Here is a 24,294-nt window from a genome sequence, read left to right as displayed (position 1 = left end):
TTCATGTCCGTGTGACTCACTTAACTGCAATGATTTGCTTAACAATTGTGCAAAAGGGGTTATAAAATTGGGTGCAACTCACTTCATCGCCACCTTGCTTAGCAACAGAAATTCTGGTCCCAATTGTGGTCGTAAGTCAAAGGCTTATATATGCGAACGTAACTTTCCCAGCTAAATTTGTGTGCGCCTGTATTCAATGATCTTTTTTCAAACTTGAATGGACCAGGGTTCCATTGAAATGTTCTTATGTGTGCGCCAAACATGTGGGGTGAGCGAAGGGTGAGCTGGCCTGAGGTCAGCCCACAACAGATGCTTTCTGGGGCCGTTCAGCATCTGAATTTGGACACCTCCTCCCTCTGAACATTCACTGAGTTGCCATTTCCAGCTGCAACTTCACCTGCGAAGCCTGAGCACACAATACAAGGATTCAAAAACGGGTCACCCCAAAATACAGATAATATCGAGGGCAGGCTTGGCATATTCTTCCCACAGGGTCTGCATTGTGATCGCCATGATCTGGAATTAAATTCTGCTTTTTTGTTAAGTTTGCTTTTTCCTGTTCCCTGCTGGCTTCCCTTCCCTTCTTCTCTCTGCAGGCTAAAATCTATGCTTTCCCCCCTTCCTTTTTCACTTCCTTCTTTTCATTTGCTTTTTCTCTCTCTGACTGGATCATCTCTTCCTTCCCTGGTTGTTACATAATGTGGTTTATTCAATAAACAGGCTTCCATAAATCAGGACTTAGCTTCTCCTCCCTGTGTATCATTATGTGCAATCCAATTATGCTTCCCATTTCGCAATATGTTGTGTTTCTGTATGTAAGTGTACACACACACACAGGTAACTGCTCAGTTACAGCACTGAAAAATGTAACTTACAACTGGGTCTTCTCACTTACCACTATTGTAGCATCCCCAGTCGCGTGATCAAAATTCAAGCACTTGAGAATCCGGCATGTATTTACGAAGGTTGAGACACACAGGAGTCATGGGACTGCCGTTCCCAACCTTCCCTGCCAACTTCCAACAGTCAAAAGTGGAAAGCTGGATTCATCATATGATCCACTTAACAACTTCAATGATTCGGTTAATAACCACGGGAATAAAGGTCGTAAAATCAGGCGCCACTCACTTAACAAACGCCTTGCTTAGCAATGGAAATCCTGTCCCAACTGTGGTCATAAGTCAAGGATCATCTGTAGTCAAGTGAGAAAATGCAGCTTTCACTTGATCCAGTCCACCTTCTAGTACAGGGGTCGCCAACCTTTTGGACGTCAGGAACCACCAAACCCTCAATTTTAAATCCCGCGGACCAGAGACCCTGAGAAAATCCCCCCAAAAGTCTGCAGGAAAATTCCCCTCCCCATTTTCCTACAGATCCGTTCTTTATTTGGGATCACAGGATACCATCTCCAGCTCCGTTCTGAGAGAGAGACAGGCAGAAGCAGACTGACTGACTTTTGGCTTCGTGCAAGGAAAGCAGCAGAAGCAGCAGAAGTCTTCCTTTCTCTCTTTCTCTTTGTGAGACTTGTCACGTTGGCACAGCCTCTTGGAGCAGGATGCCTTGCAGGGTCCCAAAGACTCATTTCTGGCAGAGTTTGGGGAAAAGAAAGACTTTTGCTGCTTTCCTTTTGTGCAGCCAAAAGCAGAAGTGAAAAGAAGCAGCCCAGTGGCCAGGCGAAGCACGTGGGGCAAGTTCCCCCCCCCCCTGCCCTTTCCCTCCTCCCCTCACTACCTCGTGTTGTTTGCAATGCAAGCGACGCAAGCCTTGTGTTCCTGCACAGCCTGGATTAATTGCTTTGGGGGTGCTTTGGAGGTGACATTCCTCTGCGGACCACCAACATTATCTGACATTCTTTGAAGTTCCCTTCATGCAAATTAATTTACTTCAATTAACAGGACTGGACCCCTCAATAGCTCTACATAATGAATATTATTTTCTTAAAACTGAGAAGGGGGAAAAGATTGATGCAGAAAGCTGAGATCCTTTAAATTTAGAAATTTATTTTGTTTAATACACAAGCTTTGTAATAGCTTTAGTTTAAAAAAACAGAAACAAAATAAAAACCCCAATATGAACATGACAATATCCAAAGTTCAGGTCCTTCAGGTTTTCAGAAACCACAACTCTGAAACTTACATACTATTCCAAAGGACTTCAACAAGATGAAAGAAAACTATGAATGGGCAACAACATTCCACAAAACAAAAATTTATGCCAAATTTGGCTGAGACTGTTGATCACAGGAACTGTATTTTTTAAAAGGTGAAGGGGATAAGAGAAAAAAGGTACGAATTAAAAATCCAGTGTTCCAAATAAATCTATCATATTATAATGAATCCATTGCCTTCTGCCAAGCAAGTTTATAAAGTAGATATGTTGTGCCAATTTTAAACATAAATTATTAGGAAACACTGAGAAACCTGGCTGTTTGGCAAGTGTTCCCACATAATTCTTTGCCAAGAGTGGCTTCCTCATGCCTACAAACCACAAAAGATCTGGAGCAAGAATTTACAATAGAAATGTTGTGAGCATTTGTACTATGACCTTTTAGAGCAGGCATGGGCAACCGTGGCTCTTTATGCCCTGTGGACTTTAGCTGGCTCAGGAATTCTGGGAGTTGAAGTCCAAAGATCGTGAAAGGGCCATGGTTGCCCACCCGTTTTAGAAAAACTCTGAAGTTTGCCAGGCCCTTTTAAAACCATTTAACAGGAACAGGGATATTGCGGGGAAGAGATCCTTGCTGCTTAAGAAAATTCTAACAAAACCATGTCAAATGTCAAAGGAGGTCACTAGTACGCTGTAAATGGTTTTTTTTTTTTTTGTAATGAAGATCCATGCCCTTTTTTTAATAATAATGGTGAACTTTAACCTAGCAATTATTACAACCGATGTTAAAGTCTAAAGCTCAAACACATTTTAGCAATTTGAAATTGAAATCTTGAGTATAAACCAAATAAAATTTACATGAAATCAAATGCTGCTTCATCCTAAGATGGTGGAGATGCCTGCGCCTTCCTCATCGACCTCAGAGCTTTCTCACGCAGGTGTTTTTCCAAGTCATCCAGGTTATCTTCTGCTTCACTCTCAGTCTCCTTAACGCAATGGAAAGTCAGCAATTACTTCTATAGTTACAGAATATGAGCCTGGGTTAGATTTGGCCTGAGAGTAGAAACTTTCATGAAACAAGCAGCCTAAAAAGCAGGGAGTCTTGCTAGTGATTTCAACATCAAATACACTAGAGAAGTACATAATCTCATTTGCACATTGGTTTTAAGGTTAAGTCACCTATCAACACCCAAATTATATAGATTCTAAAACCAAACACAAACTATGTTCCTAGAAAAAACTCCGCAAGAGCACTATCGTAATAGATTTTAATATAATCCCTGAATTCTTAAAATATTTAGCCATATCGATATTCAATCTTAAAGATGAAGAAAAGCACTCAAGTTTATTTAAACAGAGGCTAAATATTCACCTTTTTGGGTTCTACATTTTTTTCTTGATCTTCCTCTGCAGATGCTGTACAAGCAGCCATTGCAGCAGCTACAGCAGCCTTTTCTTTCTTATGCTTTTTGTGTTTCTTGTGCTTCTTATCCTTTTTATGCTTCTTATCCTTCTTTTTCTTCTTCTTTTTACCACCTCCTTCCTGATCAGAATTCTGGAAGATTAAGCCATCATTTTAAACAATACATTCTAAAAATCACATCTCCACCTCATATATTACAAGTAAGAATTGTGACAGACATCTCTTTGATTTTCACCCTGAAAATAAGTTTGTCCATCAAATGCACATAAGGGGTCCAGTTACAGATCTTTCCTCATCAATGTCCACAGAATTTGGTCTGTCACACCAGTGGATATATCTATGCACTTAACTGCTAGTCATACAGCCGTTGGAATAGGTTTGCACATTCCATGAACAGCACTCAACCAACCTTGCATTACGGCTTGCAAGTGATGTGTGATCTAAGCCATTGTTCCAACCAGTTAAAAAGAGAGTCGATCAAATGAACCCTCACAAATTTACAGTAGAAGATACTCACTCGTACTGGTGATGGGCTTGGAGTCGGACTTTTAGCCTTCTTTGCAGGTGCTACTGGTGACCAGTGAGCAGAAGGGGATGCTGATCGAGCAGGAGAAGGAGGTGCTGGATGCTTCTTAGGGGGTGGTTCAGGGGATGCTGAAGCTGACCTAGATGAAGAACCCCTTCTTGCAGAATGGGGACTTGGTGGAGAAGCCCTTAGAAAGAAGAGGCACAACATATTATACTTTTTAGAAAAGGCAGCAAAATCAATGTTGAAAATTCAAATCAGCTGTGAATTTTATAGTACCTATTGATTCCAAGTGGAAAAAAACTTTATTTTTACTCAAAGTACCTATGATACTAGAATACCACACATCTTGATTGAGGAAACAGAGTTCCTACTCAGAGCAATTACAGCAATAGCACTTAAGACTCACATACCACTTCATCGTGCTTTACAGCCCTAAGTGGTTTACAGAGTCATCCTATTGCCCCCCAAAATTTGGGTCCTCATTTTACCAACCTCGGAAGGATGGAAAGCTGGGCCAACCTTGAACTGGTCAGAATCAAACTCCTGGCAGTGGGAATGCAGAGTTAGCCTGCAATACTACATCCTAACTACCGAGCCACCACAGCTCTTACAGCTGTAGCCCAACAATCTAGATCCATGTTTTTCATCCATGTTGGAAACTTTAAGATGTGTGGACAAGTTCACAAAGTTCCCCAGCTGCATCTCAAAGGTGAAGTTTGAAAAACACAAATCTAAAACTGTTCCATGTGTTTCACTTACTTCTTTGACTTCTTGGGCTCTGGAGTCCTTGAGACTCTTCGGATGGGCCTAGAGGTTGGAGATGGAGACTGCCTTCGCTGAGGTGATGAAGAAGGACCCCTACGCAACAATGGGGGGCTGGCAGAGGTCCGTGAAGGCCTAGGCTGTGGGGAAGGCGAATGCCGCTTGTTCTGCAGTGGAGAGCGGGGTTCCCGGTTGGACCTGCTAGGAGGGGAGCTTTTCCTGTGCTTGGAAGATGTAGATGGCGAACGTCTTTTTGCGGGCGGAGAGCTTCTTTGTTTTGGTGGTGGAGACCGAGAGACTCTGAGCTTAGGCTGCGGAGAAGGAGAAGCCCTTCTTTTGGGAGGAGGTGATGCTGTTCGCCTCTTTGGAGGAGGAGAAGGAGAATACCTCCTCTGAATGGGAGGAGAGTATCTTCTGGGTGTAGGCGAATGCCGGCGAGGGAGTGGTGAAGGAGACCTAAGAAGTAAGAAGGCACATAAACATATTGATCAAATCGCCAAATTACAAGGGTTGTTACCTAGGCAAATTGCAAAATGAAGGAACAAAAAATACAGTGAAATAGAGAAGGTACATTTTCCCTTAATTGCAATTGCACTTAGGTATCACAGCAAAAACATATTGAGAATCACCTGTTAAAACCTGTTCACTAAAATAATTTCTAAATGTTCCTACACTTTTAAATCTTGTATTATAAAAGTGAAGGTTTTTCTGCTTTTAGATTTTTGTATGCATTTAAAAATATTTCTGTAAGTCATCCTGAAGGGATTATTAGCATTATAAAATGTTTCCCACTAATTGAATATTCCCAAAAAGAAAATGCTACAATGCATGCTATGGAGCTGGACATCGCGACTTCCATCTCAGAGACCAGCATTTTTCTACAAACATGCAACATTACCTTCGTCGTGGGGGTGACGGTGACCTGCGACGTCTTGGAGGGGGGGCAGGAGAAGGAGACCGTCGTCTTCTGGGTGGTGGGGGGGAGGGACTTCGCCTCCTCCTACTGTAAGGAAAGAGGACAATAAGTTTGAAAGAGCAAGGGGTGCTTAAGAGGCTACTGTTATAGTAGTATCAAGCAGTGCTTTAAGGACTACAGTTCCACAAGTCCCAATCCACCAGTCACTGGTCAGGAGTCACAGCTGCAGTCAAAGACATCTGGAAACCACCAGTTGTTATCTACTTTACAAAGTGCCTGGCTTTATGATAGGAAAACCGTACCCTGGGTGGTTAAAGCAAAATTATCTCATGCATGATTGCCTGAGTAGGCAAGTAGTGTACAACTTGGAGACATATATTTGGCAATTTAGGTGGTATAGAATGTCTTCTATTGCACAAGGCCTTTCTTTCAAAATAGACAACCTACAATTGATTGAGATTTGAACGTAATTCATTTTGTGCTATCCTTGATCGATGTTCTAATAGTACAGGAAGTTCTCTTTGAACGACCACTCATTCAGCAACAATTCAAGGTTACAGTAGCACTGAATGAGGGGGACTTGTCACACATCCCTAAAGTCACGATTGTGATTTGGATGCTTGGCATCCAGCTTGCAATCCTATCCCATGGTTACATGGATCATCATTTGCAACTTCACTGCCAGCTTCTGACAAAGTCAATGGGAAAGCTGGCAAGAGGATGCAAAAAGTGATCAAATGAACATGGGATACTGTAGCCATGTAGAATTCACCTAACGATGGCAGCTGCTAGCGTAGGTTGGTGTGCTAACGTGACCCTGACTTTACAAGAGCATCCCTGACTTTACAAGAGCATCACTTAACGATGGAATTGCCAAGTCCATTGTTCAGCAAGAACTACCTGTACTGGCAACTGATCTACTCGCACTGATGAGGTCCATCAGAATACTACTGGGACGTGTACAGAAGCGGCAGCTGTCCACTTTAAACATTTCATTCCTGGCAGAACTAAAATCTGCTACGAAACAGCTCTTCCAGAGACACCGAGCAATAAGAGAAAATATCCGGGTAACCGATACAACTATGAAGATTTTAACCAAATACATCCAATATTCTTTAACTCATTTCTACCTCAATACATATCACCTCTCATTAAAATATCTTGATTTTTTGTCTTTAGAAAGAAGATGGATATGACCAAGGACCAATTTATAGTCATTGATCTGTGCCAATTTCATTTTGCTTTTTTTATTAAAAAAAGTGGAATATAAAATAAATAAATCCTTTGATCCTCACTATAGTTCACTACAGCATTTGTTAATGCTGAACTGTCTTCCACATTTTTGTTTTTAAAAATTATTTTAAAAATTATACTTTTAAACTTCTGCCTAGTGAACTAATAAATTATAGAAGCAATAGAAAACTGCCACCTTTATGCCACCATTTATGTGATTTACTTATTTTACTGTATTTTCTAGAAGGGGGAAACATGCAGTTGTGATTAAATCAGCAGTAAATGCTCCATTCTCAAAACACATTGAAGTTTAACTCCGAACAGAATAACCTGCTGACCAACCTTTTAACAATTGGTGACTGCCACCTCTTTCCCATCTGCATCCTGACAGCAGTGGAGGGAGGAAAAATTCATTTGTGAGGATCAATTAGCAGGCAAAAACTGATCAAATTTCAATGTATGTTGTACTGCAGTGCATAATGGCTCGTATCTGCACACAACAAATCCCTTACTCATCAGTAAATAGCTACCCTTTAGGTTGAGATGAAAACTATATTATAATGGATGAAACCAAAAGACTGGAACAGCTGCAAAATTGTCATAGCTAAAATGAAAGCAAAAACTGGACATGATAGCTGGGTTCATACTGTATTCATGCAATGGTTCATTAGGGTGTGAACTCAGCCATTAAGGTTTATAAACCATGGTTTTATGGCTTAATATGATATATCAAGACAGGCTTATTTTTTTAAAAAAAACTAGCCATGAATAGAGAAGTCATGGATTGCGAGTGAGGAATAAATCTAGCCACATGCTTTCAGAATGGGTCAGGACCTGAATTATGTTCAATGATATCTATTCAGAAATTCCAGTAGCTTTTTATCAGACGGTCAAGAAACCATTAGTAACAAAAAAAGATCAGCCTGAACACACAACAGGAAGTTACCGAGGAGAAGATTCTTTCTGCCACTTTCGTGGAGAAGGAGATGGGCTGCGAGAATGCGAGTGCCGTCGTCGTCTACCCACTTCACCATTTTTCACATTTGACTTTTTCGGTCGTTCCTCTTCAGAAGATGATGATGAACCAGAATCTAAACCACAATAAATAATTGTTATTAAAATGTGATATAATTGTGCAGTGCAGAATATTCAGTGTATTTTGTCCTACAGAGTAGAAACAGAAAAGGAAGGAAGCACGTTTATTCATTTATTTATTCAGTTGCCCCACAGGATCCAAACTAAGCAGTTCAAATCATATAGAAATTTAGTGAAGTATTGAAAAATACAAGACACTTTGATAAACCATTTTAAAAGCAAAATGGAATGCTTTTGCTCATTTAAAGCTTAATCTTGGTCTACCCTAGAGTTGTAAATTAGACTTAATGTTGAGAAACTACTCCTAACAATATTTTCAGGATTGTTAAAAGTTCTTTGTTATACAGAACTTTAGTTATAGTGGGAGAGAAGAGGATCACAACTATATATTTACATAATTTTCAATAGGAACTTTCAGTCTTTGCTTCTTCAAAGAACCAAACACTCAGCAATGACAAGCAAGAACACAATGTCCTCTTAGGCAGAAAACAACATAGACAGGCATCAAATAAAACATTTATTCTCCAGTATACAAGAAAATCAGATATTGTAATTTTTACAAAGCGCTTTAATATATTCATATATATATGGGATTCATGAGCAACAAACAAAGTTTTGCTGCATTTCTCCTCCATTTTTTCCTGTCTCTTATCTCTAAAAGCAAACTTTTACTCATATCTAAGAGCGTCTCATTGCATCAGGACACAAAAATTCCTAGTCTATGTCAAATTACAGTTTATACCTGAGAAGAAAACCGCAGTAAACAATAAACTTATTTCAAGTATACATACAAAAGATAAAATACCATACCAGATGAAGACTGCTGGTTCTGCCTTCTGTACTGTCGTCTTTGCTGCACAGAGTCTGCAGCTGCCATTTTACCACCTTTGTCTTCTTCTAAATATTAGGCAGGAAAAAATTATAGTTCATATTAATCAAGTACTTTAATAAAGTACTAATATATACCGACTATGATCTTCCTTTGTATACATGTAAAAATAAGTTTTAGTTCCTTTGGGCTTTTTGGCTATGCAAATCAAATGATGACTGAGATCCAATTGCAACTTTTGTTATTGTTGAGTTGTTTGTCCTTTGATTTTAATTAAACTGTACCTACAATGGGTATTAGGATCTAACTGATTGAATTCCAGTTAACTCTTTTCATTATCACAGTCATTGGAAAATACAGGACAATTCAGAAACCTACCTGATTCTGACAGTTCAACTTTTCTTGTTTTTGGTGCAGGTGAGGGAGATTCTCTCTTTTCAATACTTTTATGCTTAGGTGCTGAGAAGAAAAAAGTAAACAACATTTAAAACTCATTTATATCATAATCATGTGAAAGTACTTATGATTCTTATGCAAGTCACCTTATTAAAAATTGTCAATATTTAAGAGAAAGTCTACATATTTCATCAAATTAAGAAAAATGTGACACACACAAGTCAAGTAGCTAAAATGCAGAAACGGACTAATTTCCTGGTCAATTCACACAGTAAGTTGCAGCCTGGAAAGCAGATCTTACTGGAAATATTGCAGTTTTCTTTCAAAGTTAAGTAATAGCTAGTTAAGCACTTTAATACAGAAGCATTTGAGGCTAAAAACATTATCAGAATAGCTTGGAATATTTTCAAAAATATTTCCATTTACCTGACGTCCTATTGGGAGAAACAGAACTACGGGCTTTTCTTGTACGACTAGACTGCTGTGGTGTTGGTGACCTGCGGGGTTTGGGGGGAGGACTGGGAGGTGGGGAGGGTCGGTGTCTTCGCCTTGGGGGGCTTGTAGAAGGAGAAAGCCTTCTTGTTTTCCGAGGAGGACTAGAGACAACTCTCTTAGGCGGTTTCTTTGGTGGTGATCGAGAACGTGAAGATGATGAGGATGAACTACTTCCTGATAATGATGCTGATGATCTCCTCCTCCTAAAACATTAAATTGATATTAAATATGCTCTAAACTTAGTCTGAAGAATGATCTGCCTTGCAGTTTCACAAAGATTTTACTAACTCCTAATACGATATTTCCAATAACAGAATGTTCATTTTCTACATTATGCAGAACTATTGCATCACCTTATAGGTTAAATACCATTTAGTAATGGTTAAAGTTTCTGTATTAAGACCTGGGTAGTCTGAATAGTCAACATATTACACAATGTTTTTATTCTTGGTCAAAATCACTCAAAATAAGAGAATTGAAAAATAGCTGACCTTTTCCAAACATAAAACATCCAGGCAAACACATACAGAGTCAGCAACTAAGCTGAATTCATTACGTTTAAAGGAGGGCCTACAGAATTCTGACCACAATTGTGGTCAGTTCTGTTGCTCTCATCTTGTTGATGACCCACCTTTGATTGTAGAATTCCCAACAACCGGGGGGTGGGGGTGGGGGTTGGGGTGTCCTCCCTTGAGCAATACTCATTAAAAGGTCATATGACTATGAAACTGTACTTCTTATAATTCTACTAAGCAAATTCAACTACTGTTTTGTCTATCTCAGCTTTACAAATGTCTGTTTTGTCTATCTCAGCTTTACAAATGTCAGTATCAGCAAGAGTAGAAAATGGGCCAATAAAAAAGTCAGAGAAGGAATTTTAAACAACATTGCAAACAATCCTCGTGTTCTTCCTTGAAAGCCCTCCTGCCAAAAGCATAGCCACAAATATATTTCCAACTAAACTGGTATGTCAGTCTAAAACGCAAACAATGAAGAAAAACAAGGTCTTAATTTGTAAGATGACAATTTTTCAATATAGGTGACATAAAAGTTAAATAATAAATAAAAAGAATAAAATTTCATAGCCTTGTTTTCCTGACAGAATTGTGTTGCAAAGCAGACCTATTCCTATCAGGATTTTAAGCATAATTAAACTCATCTTTTCAAGCCAGCCTGAAAAATATTTTCTATTATCTTCTCCATGAAACCCAGAGAGCTGTGGGTAGCATAAGAAGCAACAAAAATGTAACATAGCCTCCTACTTGGAGTGTACTCTGAAGTACAATTGCTAGAACTGCAGCTAAGATCTAACAAAGATTCAGAGGGAACCAGGATAGGACAGTCCCAAAAGTTTCAGTGTGATTGTTGCCTGCAAACTTCAAAATTCTTACCGCCTCACAGGAGATCTACTTCTTCTATGCCTGGGTGGAGGTGGAATACGTCTCGGTGGGGTTCTTCTCCGAGGAGATGGGCGCCTTCTTGGGCTAGGCCGCCTCCTTGGTGAATAAGACCTAATTGTACAAAGGATAAAAAATCAGATACTGATTTTATGTAACTGAATGTTTACAAAGTTTCTAAGCGAAAAAAAAACAATAGCACCTACCTACATGCCAAAGCTACAAATTACTCTAGATGTTTACTTCGTGTAGCATAGAAAGAGAACTGCTTTATAATATGTATCAAGAAAGGCAAGGCTAGTATAAGTATGAAGATAGATTCTAAAAAAACCAAGAGAGGATCATTTGAGAATAATGGATAAATGGAAGCATTGAGGCTTCATATATTTAATATTATGCCGTCATTATTAACAATGGTTAATAAGGTTAAGATATAAGGTGAGCTATTTTCAGAAAGAATTTGAACTAGCTAACCTGGATCGTGATCTATGACGTCTTCTTGGTCTTGAATGAGATGGGGAACGTGATCGAGACTTTGATCTTGATCTAGATCGAGATGGAGATCTTGGACGAGCCTTCTCCTTTTCTTTTTCCCTTTCCTTTTCCTTTTTGGAAACTCTTTCTGGAGATATTTCCTTAGTATCCGGCATAGGCTCAATTTTAGGGATTTTCAAGATATCACTGTTAAAATAAATTACAAAGACTATATTAGTGCAAGGCTGACATTGTGTCGCTATTTTAGGACCCACTATGTTATACAACAGGATCTTTAGCGACTAGTATTTCAGAAGCCCTAAGGATAAAAATAACTAAATAAACAGTGCACATAAACGTCTAATTTCATTGATTTAACATCATCATTACAAAACCAGGAGGAAAAGAATTAATCATCGATGGTGTTACCTGGTAGATGTGGCCTCCTGGATCAATGTTTCTTTTACTTTCATGGAAGGTTCTGGTTCTGGTGTCTCTTCTTTCTTTACTGGCAGAGGTGTAACACTGCGACTTTTGGCTGTGTGGTGGGGTGATCGAGAATGGCTATGTTTCCTCTCTTTCCTAACAGGAGATGAGCGTCTTCTAGGGGAAGGAGATCTTGATTTGCGTCTAGACAAATGTAAATTTAGTTTAGGATAGATCTAAAAAAAATATGCTCAACCCAACGTGCATTTTGATTAAGAACCTTTATCACACGGACATCCCTAACTTTCTATTTTGACTGCTGACTGTAAAATTACTGCATTCAGTAACTTTCTGGAGACATTTAGTTTGTAACTGTAAGGACTGAAAATGTGATGGGCTGATGTCATGTAGGCAGGCCCTTTCCTTCCTATCTGTCTGTGCGGAGCACTGTATCTGGGGAAGCCTGAAAGTACTTGGGCTGAAGGCCCTTGAAAGTCCATCAGAGAACTGGAGCCCTGCTTTATCAGAAGTTCCAGTACAGAAGTTTGTACATTTGTGTTCAATATGCCTAGTTAGCCTAAAGGAACTGGGTGGCTGGATGCAATATATATGGGCAAACCCTTGGTTCTTTCATGTTTTCAGCTAAATAACTGCAACAAGCAAAGCAAAGGCAAAAATGCACTTCAACCACAAAATTTAGACAGCAAGCATTAAGATGGCATATTCATTTAAAAGAAGTCTTCATGCATTGCTCTACCACTGTCTTCAAGACATGCTCAGTGTCAACATGCAAATAAGTATCACCTTCTGGGGCTCCGAGAGCGGTCCCGCTTTTCTCTGTTCTCTTTATCTTCTTTGTCTCGTTTATCCTTGTCTTCATCTTGTTTCTTCATTGAAGCCAACTTTTCCTGTTCAATCTGAAACAGCAAATCCCAACATTCTCTTAATTAAAAAGCCCGCCCAAAAAGCTGAATCCTACTCTACTTACATTACTGATAGTGCCAGGAATATTTTTATTTTATGTAAAACCCACCCTTAACATAATCCCACCTGTCTTTGTTTTATTTCTTCTTTCTTCAGCTCCAGAAAAGCAGATGGAATACCAGCAATGTTTTCTTGAGCACTTAACAGCAGTGGCCATAGTTCCCCCATGAATTCTCTTGCATTTTTCCCATTCAAAAATCCAGTCAAGTTGATTTGCATCATTTTGGAATCAGGATTCTGTAAAGAGATATGACAGGAAGAAATACAGGTTATTTGAAAAACCAAACCCAAGCAAGTTATTCTTTATTTTGATTTAATCTTCTACCATGGACAAGATATTACTCATTTTATTAGTTTTTTTTAAACAAAACTTTGCTTAAAAGTTGTTCAGTAACTGCCCTAACAAATAACCAACATTCTCTTGCCTTACCATTACATTCAGAGTGGCCTGTTAATCCTTTGTGGATTTCATAAGGTATGACCTGTACAGCCACTGAAACAGAGGGTCATGAATTTGCCATAGCAGCATCATAATAGATGGTGTATTCTTCTAATTATCTTTCTAAACATTTTCCCCCAGCATTCTTTGGTACCGCTCCTTGAAAAATCCTTTTAAGTTATCTGTACAATGGACAGAAGCTGTACACTTAACATTACAGAGTCATCTACAATATCACTGAAATCCTGCTAAGAAAACTGAAAAAGAATTTATGCATGCATTTTCTTACTTCCATCAGTAAACTAAACTAAACCTCCACTAACTATTTAATGGAATGAAAGCTGCCATCATTTTCTTAACGACAATTATGTGATGACCACAAAGGATTAAGAGGTCAAGTGTGGTTCACAGTACAGGTGGGCAATTTAGTTCTAAAGTTGCTGGTCAAAGCAACAGGGTCCATGTAACAAGCATAGCTCAACAGCACAAAGCAAGTACAGATTCCAGGTGTCTTCTTTTTCTTCTTGGAACTTTGGGGGGGTTTGGAATCGCCAAGTCCCCTGTAGAGAAAGATGTTCCCTTGGCTTGCTTCCGACTCCCTACTGCAACTCAATCACCTTGAGTTTAATGTTATACCATTTATCTAAATTGCAAAAGACGAACAAGCAATAATGAGTACACAACCACAGAAAGAAAAAAAATGTTTTTTTTTTAAGTTCTAAACTTCAAATCATGCTTTCTATGAAGGGGAATTAAAACTGCACATTAAGGTTTTATTTTATTAATACATATTAGTAAACTACTTCCTACCACAATATCATACTTCATCTGATTCCCCTAAACCTGCTCCCCCAACAGAATTTCTATTAAAATACAGTAAGGGATTACAAATATGGACATTAAAAAAAAAACCTACTTTCAAATTACAGCATGTCTTTTTTTAAAGAAAACATCAATACCTTTCTCAGTTGAAATTTCAACTGTTCAGTCAAATCAAAGATGAATTCTTTGGAAGAAAGATTGAGCATAGAGAATATTAGAACAAGAACATTTTGCCAATGGTTTAGAGAAACACTTTTACTATCTCTTGGAATGCAGCCGCAGTCTGTGCAAAATAGAAGACTGTTTATCATGAACGCAAGTTCATTTACGCAGTTCATGCTGTATAGTATGTCTCACTATTAATTAGCTGATATCAGAGGGGCGCCATGCCACTGATTTCAGTGAAAAACAGCTTGAACCTTTAAGCTTTCTAAATTAAACTAAAGTGTACTTTTATAATCATATATAAAGCCCGCCATCCCAGCTGAACATAGTTCTAAACAGAGTAGGTCTCCACTGAACGTCTCTTACCAATTTAGAACTGCACTTCATTCTTTATAATTAATGTGATTTAATTCAAAACAATTTAAAGAGCAGTGTAAAGCTTTGCCCAATTTCTTTCTGTTGGATGCTTTCTCTGTCTTTGGTTCGGCCACTTTACACAACTCACCTCCAAACACACACTGCATCATCAAGGGAGTTGGTCAGAGCGACATTGGACACTCACTCTGCTGTGACCTAATAAGGTGATGGTGCTATACTTCAGACGCAAGGAATAACTTCCATTTTGGTTCAGGCCTTTTAAATCATAAATCACATCATCATTAGAAAATTGCTGTCAAAGTAGCTTAACATGTAACAGCAAAATCAACACAGTAAGTCTGATTTTTCACCTGAGCAGTTTGCATACTATGCACCTTCACTAAAACTGTAAACCTTAACGTTTTACAAAGTGAATTATTCACAATATGCATTGCAACAAAATCCCTCCTAATTTCAACTGGTTTTTTGACAGAAAAATTTCAGTTTACACAGAATAATTATGCAATACAATTACGTATACGGAAAAACAACCACAGCAAAATTATTACCTTCACTTCCAACTGATTGAATATAAATTCAATTACTACATCATCTTCAAATCCAAGGATTTCTGTTACTCTCTTTGTTATCCATGGCTTGATTACTTCCAGGTTTACCTTGCTCATGTCAACCTATAAAATGAGAAAGAATTTTAAGATAAACCTTGCTTGATACTGTACTTACTACTGTAAAATCTTGCCATCCTACAATATAGCAACAAGCAGCGCAGGTTCCATTGTCATGTTGTCCAGATATATTCACCTCCATTAATTCTCACTCATGTTGAAGTTTTGGAAGGTATTAAGGAGGCTTTTACTGATACACAGTACATACTATGTTAATATATTGCTCTGCAACAATACACAGATATAGATATGTACAGTGTATATGGACAAATCAATGGGGTTTGTGATCCTTCTTAGTAGCTTTCTTACCAATTACTGGAAGCTATTTTATTAAAACTTATCTTTTAATGTCATCTAACTATATGTAGTGATCATTATAATTTTCCTAAACAGAAGCAATTCCCCCAAAGATTAACTGCAACTTTCTGTATAGAGAATCTACACGCTGCCCATGGATATAATTGTAATGCAATTCCTTTCTTTCCATTTTTTTAAAAAAATTCTTTGATCATTCCTAGTTCATATGAGAAAAGGCTATTTTGTTTGGAAGGGGACTTCCCTTCTGCTCTATACTTAGCTTCTTGGTAGTTACATGTCTCTGAGCAACATCAATTTGCTTTGTTATAGGGAATTTGGATTAGAGTAGCTTCAAAATAGAAAACTGTTCCAAAGGAAATGGATGTATACACTGCAACTTGAACCCTGTCTTCTGTATGTAGTTTTCCTGTTACATTGTGACTCTCAAAATTCCAAATCAAATCTGTCTTGAACATCAGCAGCTGTAGGCTCTTCTTAAAGTTAAATGTCTATTAAAAATAAAATAAATTCATTAATGTAACACAAACATACTTTCTTTTCAAGGCATTCTGCAAATTTCAGTTGCTTTAGCAGCTTCTTCTGTTTGTTGCTGAAGCGGTTATCCTGTTCTGCACTTGTACCCTGTAAGAATAAAATAATTCAATTACAGATAGTCCTCAACTTAGTGATCGTTCAAAGTTATAAGGGCACTGAAAAATGTGACATGACCATTTTTTATATTAAAACTGTTACAGCACCCCTATGGTCAAGTAATTAAAATTCAGGTGCTTGACAACTGACACGTATTTATGACAATTGCGCTGTTCAGGGTGATATGATCACTATTTGCAACCTTCCCAGCTGGCTTACAACAAGCAATCTCAATAGGGAAAGCCAGATTCACCTTAACAACTGCATGATTCACTTATCTGCAGTGATTCGTTTGACAATGGCAAAAAGGTCATAAAATAGAACATAATTCACTTAACAATAGTCTTGCTTAGCAACAGAAACTTTGACCTCCATTGTGGTCCTAGATGGAGGACTACTCTACAACCATTCTTTCAAGACAAACTCATCTTCTCAACTCCACTAATGTTTCCCAAAACCCTTTGCATAAACCTTCTGGCTTGTCAACTATAAACTATATCTTAAGAAAATCAGATCATACAAACTCCCAGAAATCAAACAATTTTGAATTAATATATCTTACAAATAAGTAAAAAAACTACAAACACACACAATGAATTGATTGTTCACTTGTAGTTTCATTACCTTAATTTATTTATTGTATTCAACAATCAAAACACTAAAAGTACAATTGTGTTTTTTTTTTTGTGGTGCCTTCAAGCCAATTTTCATGGCAAGATTTTGGAGGTGATTTGCCACTGCCTCCTTCCTAGGCTGATAGTGAGTGACTGATAGGGATTCACCTAGGTGGTTCATGCCTCAGGCAGGACTAGAATTCAGAGTTTCCTGGTTTCCAGCCTGATGCTTTAATCACATCAAACTGGTGCTCCAAAATAGCAAAATATTAAAATATGAAGACAAAAACAATTCCACTGAAGAGTTACATGTTGTTAAAATGGGAGAAACAATACTTAAAAAGAATTAGAGGTTCAATTTTCTGTTAAACTGAGATTTACTTTCAAAAATTTGCAACTATGAAAAATAACATTTATGCATATGAAATAATTAGGAAATATGCATTGTAGAAACAAATTTATTCCTTAGATAAAGTTTAGGTGAGTTAACGTAAGTAATACATTTGTTTTTTCATAGAATGAATTTCAGAGTTCAGATTCTATTTTTAGTTGTTACTGTCCTTGCTTAAAATTTTATTTATTTAACCAAACATTTTTAGGTTTAAATGGCATGTTTAATTCATTTTTTCTCCTAAAATTATTTTGCTTGAAAATGAAAGCATCAATATGGTTTGGGCAGACTTGTACGGCAGGAAATGTGCAGTCCAGCATGAAGGGATTCCAGCAGTGCTAAGGGTCAATACTCCTGCCGTTCCACAGGCCAACTGCCACTTACATAACATGAGGTATAGTTATATAACCCACTGTGGTCAAATCTGACCAGTGGCCTGCTTGATATCCAACCCCAGTATACATGGAAGAAAAGCTGCTGACTTTTAGCATGCATGCCACGGGATCAACCACAAAGTATCAATGCCTGTAAAAGACACGTTATAATCTCAGCATTTGGGGATTATTTTTGTCTGTGAGTTTACCCTTCTAGAAAGCAAGCAGCAGGGCACTTTAGGGCCAGTTTCACAGTCATAAACTAGCAACACCCCAAACTATCATTTACTCACAACCATTTTTCTCACAGTGCTAAGGCAATCTGTATAGGCATGCTTCCTAACAATATGCCTACAAAGCCAACCAAGAGGTAGGATTAATTTGAGTATATGTCTGTGGCCAAAAAGATTACTCACAAACTAGATGTTATCAATCCAAATTCAGTAATATTAACTGTTGCAGTACAGCTTTATTTGTTTAGTAAGTGGGTTTACACCAGCAAACAGAAACATTCTAAGCTTTTTGAGTACATCTTGTCACAGAAAAGTTGATCAAGCCCAATGTTTTCATTCTGTTTAGAGGACTTTCATTGCCAAGTTTTCACTTTTTGTTTAGAGGATTTTCAATGAACTGATACACTGATTTTCTATCTCTCACTTTGATTTCAGGGCTGTAAAATTTGGGATCCTGAAGGAAGTTACCATTTCTTTTCCCCAACAATGTTAGTAGCACTTACAAAAGTGCTTGCAGTACTTACAAAAGAGAACTAGCTATATTTTAAGTTTTCACTGTAAACAAGCTGACTTTAACCTGACTTGTTTTCGAATCCTTCGAATTAGAAAATTTGCAGATTTTGTAACACAATTTTCTCCACCAAATAAATTAGAATCTCCCCCCACAACCCCTCCCCAATTATTGGCTTTGGAGTCAGTCAGAATAGTTTTATACAAAAAGGCATACTCTGGATTTATCGAGCATGCCAAATTTCCCACTCAAATCATAAAATAACGGCACTGGTTTTGTAACAATAAATTGCAACGTTAAGTACGTAATTCGGAAAGGTGGATGCATGGCGGGGGTTAAAAAAAGAAAGGCACTAAAGTAAGAGAAACTCAATCCAATGCGTTTCCTGGCCAGGAGTAATGGACACTGTAGTCCGTCCCGGCAGAAGGGCGCCAGGTTGAGGAAGGCTGGCGCTGGCGGAGGGAAGAAAGCCCGACAAGCCCCTCCGTTTAGGCCTCAAAATAACTCGTGCCGAAAGAGGAAAGAGGCCGGAAGAAAAGGGGACGGCATTAAGCGTGCGGGAGGAGAACCCAATCCTTTCTCCTCAGTTTCTACCGCGCGCTGAAGAGAGTCGCCGCCTCCGCCGCCATTTTCTTTTCTCGGCTCCTGGCAGGATCGCGGGGGTGGGAAGGAGAGCAGCGACACAGCTACGCCGGCAACCTTGAGGCGGCTGAGGCCTCGCTTTGGATCGCTTGGAGCGCCTTCTGCTCTCCGCCTTATCTTCCCCGTCGCACCTGTCCCAGCCGGCCTCATCCCTCCTCAGTACTTACGCGAAAAAAGCCTGCATCCATCTTGATTCCTCCAGCCTGGCCTTGCAGAGCGCGGCTCCGTATCCCGGCTTGCACCGCGGTAAGGGCAGGCGCGCGCAGGCGCTCAAACGGCAGACGCTCCGGCTTTTCTCCCTCCTCTCGGCTTTAAAGGGGGCCGACCCTTTCGCGCGGGAAGCGCAGGCGCGGTGTGGGGGGCTGCGTGACGCGCAGTAATAATTGAGGCGGGGCCTGAAGAGAAAGCGAAAGAGGCGAGAGGGAAAAACGAGAGAAGAAAAATCCGGCCAACGGTGGCTCGCGTGCTTCGTTTCCCGACCAATCCTGCAAAGGCGGGGGGAGGATGGATCAGGTGGCTCAGCCAATCGAGCATCAGTGGGGGGTAGCCCAAAGAGCCTTTCGCTCGGGATTGCGTCACCGCCCGCGGTTGCTGTGAGAAGCTGGGCAGAAGGTAGCTTGTTGCTATGACTACCCGTAACGACCGGGCGCTATTGAACAAGGAGACTTTACGGAATGGGCTTTGGAGGACAGGTAGTTATCGACTTACAACAGTTCGTTTAGTGACCGTTGAAAATTACGACCGCACTGAAAAATATGACTTTTGTCCAATTTTTCACAGTTAAGAGTTTGCAGCATACCCAGGATCGGGTGATCAAAACTCAGAGGCTTTGCGACTGACTCATATTTATGACGGTTGCAGTGTGACCTCCTTTTGCAACCCTTCTGACAAGCAAGGAAGCCAAGGTTCATTTAAGAGTTTACCAACTTATCATTGGCAAGTGTTTAACAGCTGTGGCAAGAACTGTCTTAAAATGGGGCAAAATTCAAATGTCTCACTTAACAACAAATTTTGGGTGCAGTTGTCCTAAGGCAAGGACTATCTGTCCTTATCATCCTGCAGAGGTGCAATTCAGCTCTCAGAATGAAACAAGCAAACCAAATGTCCGAAGAATAATATCCTTCTATGTTCAGTTCCAAGTGGGGAAAAAGACACTGGAAACATAGAGGCTGTTTGGAAAGATGGTTTAATGGTGGACAGGACAAGATGGCTTTGGAGCTCCAAAGAAAGAAGGCTGAGGTGCTGAAAGTGCCTGGGTTTTACGCCCTTTCTAAGCTTTGAACTTCCTGGGGTACAGGAAGAGTATCCTGATTGGGTCATAGCTAGCTTTGTAGGTTGTATGTGTGCTAAATTTGGTTGAACCCTGCTGGGTGGTGTAATCTTTCCAGGTGCCCTGTGGTGAGATGGATAATCCTATCATTTCCTGAGGGCCATGTCTTAATCCCATCACCCTGGAGCTGAAGGGGGGTGGGCAGGGAGCTGCAGGAAGCTGCTCATTGTCCCTGAAAAACATTTTTCTCCTTTTCTTCATCTAGGGAAATATACTATTCTGCATTTTTGATATTTCCTAGAATATTTCAATTCTTCTAGGAGAGGGGTGGGTGCTAACTTTCTACAGGTAGACGGGACCACATCATGGCTTGGAGCTCCAAAGTGAAAAGGACAATCACATGCTTCAAGATGAAGGAAAAGAAGGAAGGGGTGAGATGCTGAGTGTGTCTGGGTTTTATACCCTCTGTTGGGATTTGAATTTGAGCTTGTATTCTGATTGGTGGTCAGACTCCCATGGGGCTATGCAGGGGCAACTCTGTAGAGTCCCAGGCTTGGTTGAGCCTTGTTGGATGATGATGTAATGGAAGGGCTTTGGGCAATTCCTATTATAGCTCTACCTGGAGATCTTTGTTACGTAAAATAGGCTGGCCTAGCCCATTAGCAAAGGGGCGGGGGTTGAGTTTCTGCTTCTGAGTTTCTACCCTTTTTAGGGGAAATATTCTGCCTTTTTAATATTTCCTAGGGTATTTCATTTTTCTAGGACTGGGGTAGTAGTAGTAACTTCCTACACTATGAATTGTGATTAGTAATCCTGGCTCTTGAATTTATCCCTTTGCTCTAAGAAGGCACTGTTTCTCAAAACTTAGCAACTTCAAGACTGAAATCCCCAGAATTCCCCAGCCTGCATCTAGTGGTCCTGATGACCGAAATAACCTGAGCTTTGCATTGGCATCACTGGGGAAACTTCACGCTAGAGGTGGCTGTCTAATTAAAAACTAGTCCCACTTCCCCTCCACCATTCCTCCTTTGCCCACTTTTGTTAATTATTTTATGGGCTGTGATATTATTCAATGTGTACATCGAAATAGCTGCAAGAAATGCACATTTGAAAGAATTTACCATTGCGGTTAAAATCCGTGGTAGAAATATCAACAGCCTCCTATATGCTCCAACATTTCTTGCGGAAAGCAAAGAAGATCTGGAATAGTTAGTCCTGAGAGTCAAAGATGAAAATGAAAAAAGTTAGACTAGCACCTTAACAACATCAAGAAAACAAAGATAATGCAGAGGACACAAGGTTAGAAGGCAGATTGACAATGAGACCATCAAACAGTAAAGGAGTTAATCTTCCTAGATTCTAAAATCGATCAAAGTAGTGACTTGCAGCCCTGAGATCAGAAGGAATATAGCACTTGGAAGAACTGGCATGAATAACACTTGGAAGAGTAAAGATATCAGCCTCACAACTGACTACATATTAGTCAATGCAGTGATTTTTCCAGTTGCTAGTTAATATGGCTGCAAAAATTGACTTTGAAAAAGGCAGGAGAAGGGTGGTTGACTTTGGAGGCGACTATTATGCATCCATGGACTGCAAAAATAACAAAGAAGTCCTTAGACCGAATCTCGCCAACAATGTCACTTGTAGCCAATATCACTAAGAAGAGGCTGTTCATACTTTGGTCATATCACGAGAGCTGGCTCATGGGTCAGTCATGCTGGGAGAGATCGGGAGAAAAAAAGAGAAGGGCAGCCCCTAACACCCGTCTGCTGGACACTGTAAAAGATGACACTGAGATGACTACGGCCGATATGAAGGAGGCAGTGTGAGACAGAGGGGCATGGAGAGTACTGATTCATAGAGTGGCCAAGGGTCGGACACAACTAAATGGCTGAAGATTACGGTATTAATGTTTTTATGCTGTAAGCCACCCAGTCATCGGACAAGGGATGTGCGGCAATTAAATTTCATGATAAATAAATAGTATAATTTACTAACCTACAAGATAATCAAACATCAGTGTTCTTTTCCTGGGTGCTTAATATCTCACTCTTGCATCATTAGAGACCTTTTCAATAAAATGAAGGTGGAACTTATGGGTCAAATAGATTAAAACAAAACAGCCATTGATCTGGTATGCTGCACCGTGTAAACAAGAGGGCTCTTAATGAGTGGATGTGGTAGAGCTCAAAAGCCACACTCGAAAAAAGGAAGCATTTTGGGGGGGAAAGTCAATACAGCCTTCCAAGGTCCCTTCCCCAACCCTATTATTCTCTATATTCTATGTTCTTTCTTTTTCCATTTGTGTATATGGCAGTGGGCGTGTACCAAAGGTGTTTTTCCAAAAGGCAACTGGACTTTTCTTGTTTTTTTCTCTGAAAAAGATAACAGGTATAAGTATAAACATGAGTAAGAATACAGGAAATAGGTACAAATAAATGGGGACAATAAGACAGGGATGGTAGGCACCATGGTGCACTTATGCACGCCCCTGATAATTGAAGATGAGATGGAGAAACACCCATCACATCAAAAAAACACATCAAAAAAAGTTGAAGTGCCTGTGTGCAGTAACCAGCAGGATGTGGGAATGAGTCTACGATAAAATAGTAGCTGTACAGAATTAAATTTGTAAATTAACACTAGAGGGAGCAAAATACTTAGGTGTTCAGCTGAAAAACTGCTTAGTGCCTTGAATGCATACAGCCCTGTGCACAGACTCTCACAGATACAAACTCAAATGGAGTTACAACAGTGGACTACATATGCAACTGAGAGTTGACTTATGGAATTCTTGGTGTTCCCCACAAACATTTTTTGCAAACAATTCATTCCCAAACTAGATAAAATCTCAGTACTCTTACATGGTTTGTTGGCTGGCTAGATTGGGATGGATGGGTGTGTGGGTAGATGAATGGAGCTTGTTCTACTAGCATTGTGTAGGTTTGGAGAGAATATGTGGATTGGGGATACTGTCTGGAGGTTGTGGTAATCAGTGGTGGTTTTTGCTCATCAGGATGTTGGTTAAAAGATTTGGGGTCTTTGTTGCTTCTGGATACTTCATAAATAGAGTTAATTTCTATATGCCTGCTGATGACTAAATTAATAGAGTTAATTTCTATATGCCTGTTGATGGCTAAATTTGGCAATGTAACAAGACTCTTGCATTCTTAGATTAAAATATCTACAGCTTCCCAATTGAAATGATGATTGAACCCAACAAAGATCTGTGCATAAGACATGCAAAATCCTGCAAAAGCCGAACACAAACATGGCAAAACTGCAAAACGCTTTTTGCTGGATTAATTCATTTTGGAAACCAAGATCCTCTACAAAAAAACCTCAACAAGAAGGTTAGGTTTGTTTGGCAGAATGATTTTTCAGATTCTGTTAGAGAAAACAAAACGGAAAGACTGGAGTGGTTCTCCCTGTTCCATTCTCTGTTTTGACAATGCAACTTTGGAGATATTTTTTAACTAAGGGGATAACCAGTTTCTTTTGAGTTATTCTCCTGGCAGGTTCTTAGAAAGAAGGAAATGAAACCAATCACATTATATATTAAAGCAAGAATTTGATCCCCCAAAATCAGAAGTCTTCCTATTTCTTCAGCATACCCCAGTGGAAGAATCTAGGGAATCTCTACCCAACAAATAAGCGGGAAATATAAAAAATAAAAAGGGGAAGGGAGCTACCCTTCTGTCATTCCTTCCACCTCGCTGGTAAAAACCTTTGGGATCAGGAAGTCTCTGGCCACCCAAGGTATATTTACAATTG

At 39.5% G+C, this 24,294-nt stretch overlaps 1 protein-coding gene and 1 long non-coding RNA gene across 6 annotated transcripts; one reads left to right on the top strand and one right to left on the bottom strand.

The window, feature by feature from the left end:
- Positions 1–1,980: 1,980 nt before the first annotated feature.
- Positions 1,981–19,479, bottom strand: SRRM1 (serine and arginine repetitive matrix 1). Of its 5 annotated transcripts, none has more exons than XM_026702597.2 (18): positions 19,415–19,479; positions 16,384–16,473; positions 15,418–15,540; positions 13,132–13,302; positions 12,886–12,998; positions 12,085–12,285; positions 11,656–11,862; positions 11,176–11,295; positions 9,716–9,987; positions 9,272–9,352; positions 8,875–8,961; positions 7,916–8,060; positions 7,312–7,353; positions 5,719–5,823; positions 4,818–5,276; positions 4,047–4,242; positions 3,479–3,661; positions 1,981–3,122 (listed from the first exon to the last, which is right to left on the bottom strand). In XM_026702597.2, the coding sequence occupies exons 1-18, from the start codon at positions 19,433–19,435 to the stop codon at positions 3,117–3,119; spliced, it is 2,622 nt and encodes an 873-aa protein (XP_026558382.1). In that variant the 5' UTR covers positions 19,436–19,479; the 3' UTR covers positions 1,981–3,116. The 5 variants fall into 5 exon arrangements, with proteins under 5 accessions (XP_026558382.1, XP_026558380.1, XP_087795765.1 ...); XM_026702595.2 differs by having other exon boundaries at positions 1,981–3,092; XM_087939639.1 differs by lacking the exon at positions 7,312–7,353.
- Positions 19,480–19,792: 313 nt separating this feature from the next.
- LOC148124895 (uncharacterized) lies at positions 19,793–22,522 on the top strand. The gene is made up of 3 exons (XR_015744760.1): positions 19,793–19,939; positions 20,028–20,152; positions 20,783–22,522. It is a non-coding gene; the product is annotated as an uncharacterized LOC148124895 (long non-coding RNA).
- The last annotated feature ends 1,772 nt before the right edge of the window (positions 22,523–24,294 follow it).

This window comes from Pseudonaja textilis, chromosome 10 (genome assembly GCF_049901715.1).
Source record: "Pseudonaja textilis isolate UNSWEBS1 chromosome 10, rPseTex1.2, whole genome shotgun sequence".
NCBI classification, from domain to species: domain Eukaryota; kingdom Metazoa; phylum Chordata; class Lepidosauria; order Squamata; family Elapidae; genus Pseudonaja; species Pseudonaja textilis.
This window is presented reverse-complemented; position numbering and strand designations above follow the sequence as displayed.